This window comes from Colobus angolensis, unplaced genomic scaffold, assembly GCF_000951035.1.
Source record: "Colobus angolensis palliatus isolate OR3802 unplaced genomic scaffold, Cang.pa_1.0 Scaffold117, whole genome shotgun sequence".
Taxonomy (NCBI): domain Eukaryota; kingdom Metazoa; phylum Chordata; class Mammalia; order Primates; family Cercopithecidae; genus Colobus; species Colobus angolensis.
The window spans coordinates 6,482,670-6,498,068 of NW_012112808.1; the positions used below are offsets into that span (position 1 = coordinate 6,482,670).

A 15,399-nucleotide genomic window follows, 5' to 3' on the forward strand; every position below is an offset into this window, starting at 1 on the left:
CGCCCGGCCACAAGAAATCATTTTGATGTCTTCAAAAATCAGTGTGTATGCTGGATATGTCTTTTCAAGAAGCTCATTTCTATAACCAAAATAATGATTGTATGAATTTCAGTCCTTCAAAGGGGGTTCCTTTGGATTGTTTCCCTTGCCAAATGGATATTGAGGCCCGGTTTTGCCAGGATGTATTTATTCTGTCTATATTCATGTTGAGAAAGCTAGCTGGGTGTTATATTATCTTCCTTATTACAATACTGAAACCTAACAAACTGGATATCGTATTCTTTTCCTTATTACAATACCGAAACCTAAGTTCTTCCCCTTTCTAAGGAGAAGCTGCCTCCTCCCCCTTTATTCTTTCCTCTGGCCAGAGGAAATTCACAGAGCCAAGATTAAAAAAAAAAAAGAAATAGAAAAAGATGGTCATCTCCGTTCCTACTGAAGAGCCTGAGCTCCCCAGGCACTGTGGGCATGCCACGCCTCTCCACTTCCTGACGTCATACTATTTTTGTCTTTGAATAGCTCATTGACACAATTGCCTCGGAGATCGGAGAACTGAAACAGGAGATGGTGCGGACAGATGTCAGCCTGGAAAATGGCCTGGAACCCGCTGAAACCCACAGGTGACCAGAGACACGGTTAGGTGATGGGTACGAGAAAGAGATCGAGTGAACCCTGGCACTGCCAAGGGCTGACTTGCAGTCACTTCTCAGAAGTCTGGGAACTGGGAGTGTGGTGGCAGCTCTAGATGAAATCCTCTGTAGGAGGTGGGAGTGGCCTAGGAACTAGTTGTCTGCTTGTTTCTTTTAATCACTTTGAAGGCACTTGAACTTTACACTCTCTCGATTCCTCCTGGCACCAGAACCCGGAAACCTAAAATTGTCTGTGCCATATCCACCTACTCCCAATGATGGAAACAGTAACGCAGCGAGATCCAGCGTGTGCAAAGTAGAATTCAGTGTAGCCGTGTGAGTCTCCAGAAGGCTTACAGGGGAGCAGCTAAAGAGGATGGACTCATTTTGCATTCTCAGGTCAGAAAAAACCCCAGCAGTCTCCAAAACCATTAACCTGAAAAGCCATTTAGCGACTGGAAACTGGATGTGGTTGTAAATTAGATACAAAGGGAAGACGGCGTGCTGTGCTGTTGAAGCCGATACCTGTGCACATACTGCACGCTGTCTGAATAGGAGGCAAGGGAATAGTCTGTACCTGGAGAAAAGGGGTGCAAAGGTCGGGGGGTGGTGGGAAGTTGAAGGTGACCTCTTCCAACTTTGATGCTAACAAGATAACAATATAATGGCTGTAAAAAGACACAGACACTTCGTGCCTTAGAGGCCAGATTCATTAACAGCTTCCCCTTTCTCCCAGAAAGTGGGGCTGAGCCTGCCTGGAGCAGTGTGAGGCTGATTTATGGAGTGGGTTTTGCTTGCGAGTCATGCAACAGGCAGGCCAGCCAGATGGTTCTGGTTGTCCAGGCAAGTTTCAAACCAGCCCGACTAGTTCCCCACCATAAGCTGAGGGGAGAGAGCACCATCCCTTCCAGCACTTCGCAGCTGGCAGGTGGTATTTTCACACCCGATGTCTCTGGGGGAACAGCACTCACCCTTAATTCTCTGTGCCTTCCCTTTCCTTTCTTCCTCTACAAAACGATGGGGGTGAACCAGATGGTCCCCTTGCTCCTTTCAGCACACCCAGCATTCTATGATTGTTCTTGGCCTCAATGTGGAAGTCTTATTTTTTCCCCGTAAACTAAACAAATGCACAATGATTTGCAGGTAGTGACTCTCTGCCTCACCTCCAGAATAGTTTCAAACATCGTGGAACTTTAGCCAGGGAATTTCTCTTTATCCTGTGCCTTGTTGAGCTAAAATTTAATTGGGAGTCTAGGCTGATAACAACAGAAAAGAGAGCTTTGGTAGCACTGATTTCTCTCATAGCCAGGAAAGGTGGCTCTGTGAGATCAACCCCAAGCTCCACAGATGACAGACACCTGGACACAGAGCGGCAGAAACCCTTCCCCTGCATATAAGCACGGGAGATTTTGGGGGTGTAAGAAGGACGTTCTGAACATGTGAGGGGCCATCGAGATCTTGTTTACTGACTCCGGTGGGTATTAGAGTGAGAGCCGGGTGGTTGCTTAATCTTTAACATTTCCTTCCATCTTTTCCTTTTCAGATGTAAGAATAACTGTAAGCAGTCCACAATAGCCTTTTTTCCCAGATGAATGGCACTTTGAATGCTATGTTGCTTAATTCATGAATTGATAAATTTGCAGAGGCATTTTACTTGGCTTTTTTTTTTTAACGGAAATGAAAGAGGAAAAAGCAAGATGAGTTGTCTTTTTTTTTTTTTTTTTTTGAGACGGAGTCTTGCTCTGCCGCCCAGGCTGGAGTGCAGTGGCCGGATCTCAGCTCACTGCAAGCTCCGCCTCCCGGGTTTACGCCATTCTCCCGCCTCAGCCTCCCGAGTAGCTGGGACTACAGGCGTCCACCACGTCGCCCGGCTAGTTTTTTGTATTTTTTAGTAGAGACGGGGTTTCACCGTGTTAGCCAGGATGGTCTCGATCTCCTGACCTCGTGATCCGCCCGTCTCGGCCTCCCAAAGTGCTGGGTAATCCCAGCTTGAGCCACCGCGCCCAGCCGGGTTGTCTTTATTTAATAATATAGGTCATGTTGGCCATGTGGCAATGCTGTTCATGTTAAACTACTGTTCTAAGTTGCTTATAGCGACCAACTTATGGAATCTTCCTAACACTCCTAGGAGGGAAAGCTCTTTGGGTCTGCGTTTGACTGATGTGGAAACTGTGTGCTGTGGGGGAAAAGCTACATAGTTTTGACTTCTGTGCTAGAGTCTCTTGCTGATTTTTAAGAAGTAGTGGTTTTGCTTTTAATTTCTCCATTTTTTCCAATGGAGCTGTCAGGAGGGCCAGTTCGGTTATTTCCAAGATCAAGGAAAAGCATAGCTGTGGCCACAATTCAGCCTGGCACAGAGCAGCAGCCAAAGGGGAGAGAAGGGAAGAGGAAAGCAGACCAGTAGGTAGCAGAGTTGCTTGCAGCAAAACCCCTGCAGAAAGAAGTAGTGAGCACCCCCCAGCCTCTGGCTCTGCACATCTGATGGCTGCAGGAGATGCACGGCAGTCAGCTTCCTCTGTGCTTCGTACTCTGTGAGTGTGAGCTAGGACAGGGAGTCGCCTATCCCACCACAGCCACCACGAAATGTCTATGGTTCCTTAGTTGATGGAATACCAGATGAAGCACCAAGCTAGTCCCCTAGGTTAGGAATCACTATTACTCTAGCTGTGTTAGTGTTTGGTTGCTCTTTCGTGGTTAACATTGGGATGACCTTGATCTTTAACTTTTTCTTGTGCCATGGACTCCTTCTCTGAATAATCTTTTTTTTTTTTTTTTTTTTTTTTTTTTGAGAGAGTTGCTCTGTCACCCAGGATAGAGGGCAGCGGCATGATCCTGGCTTACTGCAACCTGGTAAGAGAGGGGAGTATGAAGTTAATGTATTCATACTCTGCCTATGGTATCCTTATCTTTTTTTTTTTTTTTGAGATGGAGTCTGGCTCTTTCGCCCAGGCTGGAGTACAGTCGCTGGATCTCAGCTCACTGCAAGCTCCACCCCCCCGGGTTCATGCCATTCTGAATAATCTTTTAAATGTATAAAATAAGATCTATAGGATGTCATGGGAAAAACAATTATAGTGAAGTCTAGTGATCAGAAGATTTCAGTGTGTGTTTCAGCGTGTGCTTTCATGGCATAGGCGCTTCTTTTTCACACGTGACAGATAGGCATAAATGACACAATCTCTGCAACAGCTGTGATGACGGTGAAACCTCTGTGGTTTCTGTTGGTGATAAAGTCACCGGTCTTGATAATACTACTGTGGTTTGTTGCCTACAATCAAAATGGAAGGAAGTTCATTCAGAATGAGGCTAGGGAAAGTGAAGATGTCAGTTTTGGCCCGGTGGCCAGTGCCCACCTCCCAGCCTGTCTCCTGTCAGCGTTGTCTGCCGTGGTCCATCTGCCCTCCTTTTTGGGACACTTGCTTGGCTTGACTTCTGGGACCCCACACCTCCCTGGGATCCTCTTAGCTGTCCTGCTGCTGCCCCCAGTGCCCTGACTGGTTCTTCTTTATCTGCCTGAACTTCAGCCCTGGAGAACCTGGAGATCACACTTTGAGCCTCTCCTTTTCTATTTTTTGTTTGTTTGTTTTGAGACGGAGTCTCACTCTGTCACCCAGGCTGGAGTTCAGTGGCACAATCTTGGCTCACAGCAGCCTTGACCTACTGGACTCAAGCAATCTTCCTGTCTCAGCCTCCCAAGCCATTGGGACCACAGGTGCCCGCCATCACACCCAGCTAATTTTTTTTTTATTATTTTTGGTAGAGATTGGGGTCTCTCTGTGTTGCCCAGGTGGGTCTCAGACCCCTAAGCTCAAGGGATCCTCCCACCTCATCCTCCCAAAGTGCTGGGATTACAGGTGTGAGCCACTGCGCCCGGCCGAGCCACTCCTTTTCACTCTTCACACGTCTCCTCTCTCCCACTAACTTTGTACAAGGTACTTTAAAAAATATCTGTGCCTCGGTATTCTTACCATTAAAATGGGAATAATAACAGAGTTACCTCACAGCATTGTTGGGATGATTAAGTGAGTTAATAGCTATCAGGGACTCAGCACGGTTCCTGACACATAGACTAATAGACACACTATATGTAGTTTTAAAAGGAGGTCTGTGGAGTAATTTCCTAGCTTATCCCACCCAGTCTTGTGGCTCTGATACCATGTATACATTGGTTATTCCCACTTATACTCCCTTGGCTGATCCTCTCTTTGAGTCCAGAGGTTGGTAACCAACTGCCCACTCAGGCAGGGTTCCTTCACAGGTGCATTCCTTCCTGGGTCTTCCCCATCCCAGTCACCATGCCTCCAGCGTCTTGGGCCTTGCAGTCATCCATGATGCCTCTCTTCCTCTCATAACCGCCCTCCTCCCATCCATCTCCAAATCCAGGCAGCTCTACATTTTGTTTTTCTTTGAGACAAATCTCGCTCTGTTGCCCAGAGCTGGAATGCAGTGGTGACACGATCTCAGCCTCCTGCAACCTCTGCCTCCCAGGTTCAAGCAATTCTTGTGCCTCAGCCTTCCAACATAGCTGGGATTACAGGCGTGTGCCAAAATGCCTGGCTAATTTTTGTAATTTTAGTAGAGATGGGGTTTCACCATGTTGGCCAGTCTGATCTTAAACTCCTGGCCTCAAGTGATCCACCCACCTCAGCCTCCCAAAGTGCTGGGATTACAGGCGTGAGCTGCCGTGCCTAGCCTCTACCTTTAAATAGGTACAGGATGGAACCACTTCTCACCAGCACCACTGCAGTAGCCCCTGCCCGGTGCCTCTGCTTCCACCGGTTCCACTTTCTCCAGACTATTAGCCAAGCAGCATAGTGAACCTTTTAGTTCACCTAAGTCCAAGACACAGCCTGCCTTTGTTCAAAGCCTTTTGATAATTTTGCATCTAAAACCAAAATTACTACCATGGCCTTCAAGACCCTACAAGATGTGACACCCCAGCACCCCCTCCTCCGTCATCTCTTCTTTAACAGTCTCTCCCCATCACTCAGCTCCAGTTCCACTGACTTCCTTGCCAATGTGGCTCCTGCCTCCTGGCCTTTGTACTTGCTGTTCCTTCTGCCTGGCACATCCTTCCCCAGGAAGCCTTCACCCTTGAGCCCTCCTTTTCTTCTACCTCCTTACCTGGTTTTATGTTTCTTCATAGAACTTGTACAGACAGGACGTATACTCACTTGCCTCCTGTCCATTTTTTTCTTTTTTTTCTTGGAAACAGACTCTTACTCTATCACCCAGGCTGGAGTGCAATAGTGGCATGATATTGGCTCACTGCAACCTCCGCCTCACAGGTTTAAGTAATTCTTGTGCCTCCAGCCTCCTGAGTAGCTGAGACTACAGGCACACACCACCACACCCGGCTAATTTTTTGTATTTTAGTGGAGACATTTCACAATGTTGCCCAGGCTGCTCTTTAACTCCTGAGCTCAGGCAATCCGCCCACCTCGACCTCCCAAAGAGTTAGGATCACAAGCGTGTGCCACCACACCTGGTCTATGTGTGCGTTTTCTGCCTCCCACCACTAGAAGGTAAGCTCTGTGAGAGCAGGGGCTGGGTCTGTCCTTCGCCCTGGGATTGCAGTGCCAGGGACAGTATCTTTCATAGAGAATGCACTCGCTAAGTATTTGTTGACTGGATAAAGGAAAGGTGCCAAGCCCCTTAGCGATTTTAAAGTATTTGTGCATCAGAGACCTCTTGCAGGGGGCCACCAACCGGTGCATAAAAAAATAAAAAGTTGAAAATGTGTGACAGGCCCAAGGCTTCCTCCCTAGCAAAGAAATAGGGCAGAGGCCCTTCCCCCAGTCTCCAGTCGTGCCGCCTCCACCAGTTGTACCATGAGCTATTTTAATCTTTGGTCAATAGAGTAGGAGCTGATTAAGTCTCCCTCCATGCCTCTGCTAATCTACCAAAGAGAAGCCCGTAAGCCAGGGCGAGGCTGAGGGCTTCTTGCTCCTGGTCCTCTGCTCTCTCCCAGTGCAGTTTCCTGCTTCCTCTCTTCGCACTGCATCCCTGCAAAGACTGGAGAGTACGGGAACATAAAGGCATTTCACTCCCCTCTCCCTCCCGCATGATTTCACAGTCCATTTTCGTTCGGGGGAAGCAGGCCTCTTTTGGGTAGGCCCACCAGGCCTGAGGTAGGTTCCACTCTCGTCATCACTTGAACCCATCCCCTCTAGGCTGACACAAGTCTCTAAAGATCACTTTGTCCTCAGGCAGAACAGAGGGATCCTCAGAACAACCTCCCAAGCTATTGTCTGGGCCCAGGCTGCCTGTTCAGGATCCCTGAGATCCTGGCTAGAGCAGGTCAGTGAGGGCTGTGGCTGGTCCCTTCCTCCACTCTCCTGTAGCCATCACTCCTGCTGCCACCTCGCTGGTGTCCTCTAGCTCAAGTGGATCTCTGTGGGATGCCTGCGGTCCCATGTCTATACTCCTCCTGCCCCACCACAGAACCAGACATGACACATGGAATTCAAAAATTCCTTGGCCAGCTCTTCTCAATGCTACAATGTAGCAGCTGGTCATCACCTTTGGCCTCTTCTGGGAAGCTCTGAGCTTCTCAGTGGCTATGTGACAGCATTGACATTATAACCACAGGAAACCCAGATGGCTCCTCCCTTGGACAATCGTTCACTTCTTCACTTGCCCAGAGGTGGGAACCGAAGATGAGAAGGGAAGAATGGTGGCCGCAGCCTGGGGAAAACGTGCCCAGAGCTCCACTTCCTTAAGTCTCAAGGGGGACAGTTGTGACCACATTAGCGACTCTGTGGCTTTTTGAACCAGGCCCACCTTCACTTAGTGCTGCTTTTTAAATAATTTTCCACTGAAGTAAAACATGATTCAGCAAAATTCACAAATAAGCATCCAGCTAGATGAATGTCCATAGAGTAAACACATCACACATCAATGGCTTTGCTCACAAACCTGTTACTGCTGCAGGGCAGGCCGTGTAGCAGCAACAGGTATATGGTGAGACATTTTCTGGCTATGTCACCGAGGATTCACTACTATGATTACTTTTATCAGTTTACCCCCACTCCCCTAGAATATTTCCATATTTCAGCTCAATCAGGAGTGTCCCGAACATGATTTCAATGAATTCTATGAGGGTTGACCAGCTCTTTGCTACACTCTTACCAATGTAGCAACCACTAAACTGAAATTAAAGAAAATATTTTAGCCGGGTGTGGTGGCTCACACCTGTAATCCCAGCACTTTGGGAGGCTGAGGTGGGTGGATCACGAGGTCAGGAGTTCAAGACCAGCTTGGCCAACATGGTGAAACCCCGTCTCTACTAAAAATACAAAAATTATCCAGGCATGGTGGCTTGTGCTTGTAATTCCAGCTACTTAGGATGAGGCAGGAGAATTGCTTGAACCTGGAAGATGGAGGTTGCAGTGAGCCAAGATCAAGCCACTGCACTTCAGCCTGGGTGACAGAGTGAGATTCTGTCTCAAAGAAAAAAAAAAAAGAAAATATTTATTCAGTGGATCCTATTTATCAAAATACAAAGACAGTGGAGCCTGAAGATTTATACAACCTAAGGAGGGAAAAAATTATAAACAAGTGAGTCTGATGTAACGAAATGGGACATAATAGAATATGGCAGATGAATACAGGAGGACAGCAGATGTCCTGAGAACCTCAGGTGGGAAGCAGGTAACTCTAAGTCAGAAGTACATTAATTTCATTAATGAATGAGTAAGAAGTGTAAGATCAAAAATGCCCTAAAGAGCTGTTCAGTCTATCTTGACTGGTGATATCTGTTATCTTTAGGAAGGGATAAAAGGGACATTTAAGATTTCTTTTTTGATGGCCAAAAGTAAAACATGTACGTGGTGGAAAAAGCACAATGCAGAAAATCAAAATAAACAACACCCTGACCCTGACCCCACCCCCATTCCAAGATAAAACCATTTTTGATTGTTTGTTTGTTGGGTTGGCTGATTTAATTCTTTGCTTTGATGTGTATCCTTCTGATGTTTTTGCATTACAATCCATTTAAATGGTAGATCATGTATGATTTTTCACTGAGTTACAAGGGTGTTTTTGATCATCCTAGAAATGCAGTTTCCTAGAAATCGATTCTGTTTTTGTTGATGGGTAGCACCTTCCAATGTAGTGGCTGGCTTATCTTTTTATAGTAAACCTTGACCACACAATGTTACCGGCAGCATATTGGACCTATTCTGTGCTCTGTAGGCTTTGCATTGCTGCTATATTGGCAGTTGGTTCTGCCATAAAATATCTGCTTAGTTAGAATTCATCTGCTAGGAAATAACACCAGTGTAACCCAAAGCAATTAAATACTAGAAACTGCCAATCCATGGAACGCTTGCCTTTCTGTGAAGCAGGGTGCATGCCCCGGGCTCAAAGGGCATCAGGACCAAGACTGGAGCCCGCCTGGCTCCTTCTTCTGCCTGTTTTCAGCTCCAAGGGCAACCAGGACAACAGGTTCTTTGTTCCTCTTTCTTATTTTTACAGGAATGAATAAAAGCTTCTGCCAGCATTCACTCCATATCTGGCCTTTTCATCTCCAGCTGGAGAGTCAACGAGAGGAAGTTCCTGGGCAAAATAGCCACCACTTTTTCTTACCTCCTGAAAATGGCAGTGTCTCCCCGGAGGCAGACGTGCGATTTTGTTCCCATTTCTGTGTCCTCTTCTGCTGGGCCTCTGTTGATAGAATTTAAAAATTACCAAAGGCCCTAAAAGTTTTTCAGAATAGTCCTCCCGTGACACGCTCTTACAAATCTTTTTTGAGGAAGTTGGGCCTCCACCCTCAAAAAGCAGCAGCCCTTCTCCATGGAGAAATAAAATCCGTAACCCCAAATATGCTAGTGATTCTTTTTCCTTTTAGAGTTTAATGGGACAAAAAAAAGGCCTTGAGGAATTAAGTATGCACTTGCTTGCTCTAGGGAAACTGCTAAGTTGGAAAACTGGACCTAGGACCAGTTTTATCAATTTCTAGCATTTTGATCTCAAATAAGGAGATAAACTGGATGGCCTCTGATAGCCCTTAAAACTTGGCTAAATATGCAGTGGTCCTTCTAAGACAATCCATTTCCTCAGGCCTTTCTGCCACTAGTCTTCCCACGCTGGGTGGCGGGTAACAGGTTTCTTCTGCTCACCTGGCCATTTCCATGCTGCCAACTGTGTTAGCCAGGCCAGGGTCCTGCTGTGTCCAGAATGGATTGGGGTTTCCCTGCTTCTCCAGACTAATAGAATATTACAGAGACATGTTTAATTCCATTTCAAAATTCTTTTCTTTTCTTTTTTTTTTTTTTTTTTTGAGACAGAGTCTCGCTCTGTCGCCCAGGCTGGAATGCAGTGGTGCGATCTCCACTCACTGCAAGCTCCGTCTCCCGAGTTCACGCCATTCTCCTGCCTCAGCCTCCTGTGTAACTGGGACTGCAGGAGCCCGCCACCGCGCCTGGTTAATTTTTTGTATTTTTAGGAGAGACGGGGTTTCACCGTGTTAGCCAGGATGGTCTCGATCTCCTGACCTCGTGATCCGCCCGTCTCGGCCTCCCAAAGTGCTGGGATTACCGGCGTGAGCCACTGTGTCCGGCCTTTTTTTTGTTTGTTTTTTGTTGTTGGTTTTTTTAACCTATAACTAGACTCAAGTTCTGAACTTCAAAATTCCAAAGAAATATTTTTATGTCTGAAGGTGTTAAGAAATCATTAGACATCAACTTCTAGGTATTTTTGAATTTGAAGTTTCTCTGGGTATTTTCTGTTTGCTCTGTGTGTGTGTATGTGTTTAATACAAATTGGAATTGGTCCTGTGTTTAGTCGATAGGTATCTTCGATATGAGCCATTATTTTCCGTGTCTCTGCATAAGGGGCCTCTGGTTCTAATATTTTTCCAGAAGTTGTTGATCCCAAACCCACCACCTCTCTTCTCCCAGCCCCACTAAGTCCTGGCTTCATCTCCCACCTATCCAGGCATCTTGGCCGCGGCATAGCATTTGGGATGTATATTTGTGTTCCCTTTGATACATGGTCAAGGATCTACTGTCCCAAGAGCAGGACCATGGTGGGCACAAGACTCTGACTTCTGTCTCATCCTTGATTCATAAGATGACCCCTGCATTGGCCTCTTATAACTAGAAGCCTGGGTCCTCTGGCAGTGCCACATCCCAGGGTGTACCTTTCTTGCCTTTGCAGCTGGTTAAGGCCACAGCCTGGAAAAAGGTTTTAGTCTGGCATGCAGCTGAAGGGAGGCTCCTGGAGAAGCATGATATACATGGACATTTTAACACAAAAATCAAAAGAAGTGGCTTTTTTTTTTTTCTTTTTCCATCTGAAAGTTAAGGATGGTGACACTAGAGTCCAGGTTGAGCCTGGACACTAAAGGTAGATGGAGAACTCTCCTGCTTCCAGGACCTGCTGGAAGCCAGCCTCTAGAAGCTTTGGGGTTTTACTTTCTCCCAGGTGACATGAAATGCTGCCAAAACAAGCTCCAGAGTTGTGTTTATACAACAGTATTTGTCAGTCCTAGAATGGAAACATGTTGCCTCGCTTTCTTTTTGTGACTATCCAAAAATTAGGAGACAGTAAGAAGTCATCCTGGAAACTCCCACGGAACTGAACCTTTACTCATAGTTTCAAAGACATTCCAGGCACTTAGAATCAGAAGTTCTTTTGAGGTTCTGTTTATTTGTTTTGCTTACAGATTCCTTTTTTCAACAAGAATCCGTTTTTAGACACAGGGAAACTGAGGCTAAGTGGTGCATGGTAATGGGTGCAGGCCTCACAGTGACGAAGGGGCAGTGCTGAGGCTCTGATTCAAGTCTGACTTGGGGTCCTCTTTCCACCTAACCGCTGATGATTAGGAGACTGATGGAGACTAGAATCAGGGTTGATTCCATTGAAACTATGACATGCCTTACCAAAAATATCATCGTGATTTCAGTGCACTCACATGGGCAGGAGGTGGATGGCTTTGATTCCAGATAAATTGATGACTGAATGTGAAAGCCCCTGAAGCTGTATGCGTGGGGTTCCCACTGGGATTTCTTCAGACCTCGTGCACTGCACCTGCCTTCATCCAAGGGCACTTTCCTGCCAGGACTGTCTACCCTCTACTTTCTCCTGCACTCAGCAGGCCACTTTTGTTGGAATTCTAAATCTCATTCTCCGTGCAGAAATAAAGCATTCTGTATTTGGAGATCTTGGATGGAGCACTGGTCTCCAGTGTCTGGTATTGGTGGGCATAGAATTATTGTAATTCTAAACTAAAGCTCATCATTGACTTTTCTTTTTATCTTTCTTATCATTTTTTTTTCACTATGTAGACTGCAAGAACATCATTGACTTTTACAACCAAAGCCACTCAAAGCCCACTCCTTGCTAGTTGACTTGAGCTTAGAAGGGCTGTCCATGGGAGAAATTCACGAGCAATAAGGAAGGATTTGTTTTTCTGGAAGGATTGGAGCTGCCTCCTTTTCTTGCCCCAGCGATGGCCAAAGGTCAGGGGGCTCTTGGTAGCTGTGGTGATTTTTGCCGCCCATTTCCTGATAAGCACAGAAACAAGAACCCTTTGTCTCCTGAGGCTGGAGCTAAGCAGCGGATTGTATTTGTTAGGAGGCCTCAGAAAGAAACTGCCCAGTACCCCTAAGAACGTTTCTTCCTGCCCACTAAGCTCCTCCTCTTCCGTAAACCTTGCTCTCTGCTGATCACCTCCTCCTCAGGCCCCTGGTCATGCCTAAGCAGACCTTTTATTAATGCCTGCCCAGGGCGAGTCCTGAATATGGCCTGGGGATGAGGCCAGGCTAGTAAAGGAGAGAAGTCTGACCAGAGTGGAATGGGATAGGTTCTCTGGAGGTGTGGGGACAGTAAGGAAGGAATGTGATGGGTCATAGATTACTTGCGGCTGAAAGAGATAAGGGATGAGGATTTGAACTCAGTTTGACAGGTAGGTAAGTAGGTAGGAGCCAGATATGGCAGGAGACATTCCTAGTAGCTTGAACTCAGTAAGGAGGAAGCTGAGCAACAGCATGTAGATGCAGCTACAGGATGATCTCCCCAGGCCAGTGCGGGGCTCACACCTGGAATCCCAGCACTTTGAGACACCAAGGCGGGAGGATCGATTGAGGCCAGGAGTTCGAGACCGGCCTGGCCAACATGACGAAACCCCGTCTCTACTAAAAATGCAAATATTAGTCCAGCATGGTGGCACGTGCCTGTAGTCCCAGCTACTCAGGAGGTTGAGGCAAAAGAATTGCCTGAACCTGGGAGACAGAGGTTGCGGTAAGCCGAGATTGTGTCACCACTGCACTCCAGCCCTGGGCAACAGAGCGAGATTCTATCTCAAAGAAAAAAAAAAGGAAAAAGCAAATTCAGCCTGATGCGGTATCTCACACCTGTAATCCCAGCACTTTGGGAGGCCGAGGTGGGTGGATCACCTGACATCAGGAGTTCGAGACCAGCCTGGCCAACATGGCAAAACCCTGTCTCTACTAAAAATACAAAAATTAGCTGAAGTCCCAACTGCTCAGGAGGCTGAGGCGGGAGAATTGCTCGAACCCAGGAGGCGGAGGTTGCAGTGAGCCGAGATCACACCACTGCACTCCAGCCTGGGTGACAGACTGTCAAAAAAAAAAAAAAAAAAATTCAGTATCTTTACCATAATTGGGAAACACACTGAATACCTGTAACCATTAAAATAAGTAAAGGTCATTAAAATTAAAACCATGCCTCCATGGATTACCTTGCTATATCCATCACTTTTTGGGAAATATTGTCAGTTTCTAACCACATTGAGATATTACAAAATATCAAAATTGGGCTAGGCATGGTGGCTTGTGCCTGTAGCCCCAGCTACTCAGGAAGCTGAGGCTGAGGCAGGAGGATCACTTAAGGCCAGGAGTTTGAGACCAGCCTGGGAAACTCAGCAAGACCCCCATCTCTAAAAAAGTAATTTTAAAATTAAAAATTTAGATACCAAAATTAATCTGCACTTTTCCACCATTAGAGCTTTATTTTGTTTTTGGGTTTTCCACTTAGTAGCAAAACTACAGTTCTTGATGTTTGGGAGACAAGCGATGTAATGAATCTTAAACCATAATTTAGTCAGAGGCAAAAGCAATGTGGAACCTGAGTTCTGGTTTTGTTGTTGTTTTTGTTTTATTGGTAAGAACTTATCACCCTGTTAATGATAATTAGCCCATTGTCTTCATTCTGTAACCACTTATTAAACACTTACCATGTAAACAATGAAAAACTTTGTTTTCATAAAAGTCTAGAAGATTCCCAGAAACCTTCAGGGAATGAGCCCTCAGGCTTCAAGAAAAGCCAGGAATTTTTCGTAAAGACTGTTTTCAGGGAGTGCCTGGCCAGAAAGGTGAAACTTGCAAGGAGAGACATGGGAGGAGCCTGCCGCTCACTTCTTCAAATCCCAGGTCTGGGGCCCTCCTTGTAGATTCCACCAGGACTGGCCTGGGAAAGCCGGCAAAGCAAGCAGGTGTCGCCCTTCCAAGGGGAGAGTTCTCCATACCTTGTGGAGCCTGACAAGGGAAAGAAGGTCATGTCTACGGCCAGGGCTTGGCGAACTGAGATAAAAGCCGAAAGCCCAGCTGCTTTTGAGAAACTGTGATAATCCTTACTAACTGCTGACCCAGTCATCCCAGTGTCACCAGATGACTCATGTAAGTAGAAGCAAAAGGGGTTACCTTGACAAAACACAAGGGTAGACCACAAATGGTTCCAGCTCTGAGGCAGATGTGATAGTGACTGTGCTGAGACACAGCCGCTGGCACAGACACACGGAAGGGAGCCGGAGAACTATGGAACTTCCCCTAGGAAAGCATCACTTGACTTAGGGGCCACAACTGCCTTATTTATCTCCATAGGGGACTTGCCATTCATTCTATGAGGGGTTTTCAGATATTGTTAATTAACTAAACCAATCCTTTTTTAGCTGACTTATGATCTAACAGTCTGCTGTAGACTGGAAAATATATATATCTATCTATATATTTTTGTAGACACAGTATCCCTCTGTCGCCCAGGCTGGAGTACAGTGGCACGATCTCGGCTTACTGCAACCTCTGCCTCCCGGGTTCCAGCCATTCTCCTGCCTCAGCCTCCCAAGTAGCTGGGACTACAGGAGCCCGCCACCACACCCGGCTAATTTTTGTACTTTTAGTAAAAAGACGGGGTTTCGCCATGTTGGCCAGCCTGGTGGAAAATTCATAGTACATTTTAAATATTTGTTTGAAATCACTTTTGTTCTTAAAAAAAATCAGGCACATCTTATGATAGATGATATTAAATTGTCCATTTAGAAACTCCAGTTTCTCAGGAGCACTCTCCAAGGCAACTTGGAAGTATGTCCCAGACAAAAGTGATTGTCTTGAATGATTTTAATTTTAATTTTATGTATTTATTTATTTATTGAGACAAGGTCGCACCCTGTTGCCCAAGCTGGAGTGTAGTGGCATGATCACAGCTCACTGCAGCCTCAACCTCCTAGGCTCAAGCGATTCACCTCCCTCTGCCTCCCAAAATGCTGGGATTAGGATACAGGCCACTGCACCAGGACGTCATTTTATGTAAAAAAAAAAAAAAAATCTAGGCTGGATGCTGTGGCTCACACCTGTAATCCCAGCACTTTGGGAGGCTAAGGCTGGTGGATCTCCTGAGATCAGGAGTTCAAGACCAGCCTGGCCAACATGGTGAAACCTCATCTCTATTAAAAAAATACAAAAATAGGCCGGGCGCGGTGGCTCAAGCCTGTAATCCCAGCACTTTGGGAGGCCGAGACGGGTGGATC

General features: G+C 46.4%; 1 protein-coding gene across 2 annotated transcripts in view; it reads left to right on the top strand.

The window, feature by feature from the left end:
* Positions 1-15,399, top strand: part of RIN2 (Ras and Rab interactor 2) — a 252,268-nt gene that overhangs the window by 181,815 nt on the left and 55,054 nt on the right. For both annotated transcript variants that reach the window (XM_011963061.1, XM_011963051.1), the window contains one exon: positions 520-620. In XM_011963061.1, coding sequence (XP_011818451.1) covers positions 520-620 — 101 coding nt within the window. The remainder of the gene's footprint in view (positions 1-519; positions 621-15,399) is intronic.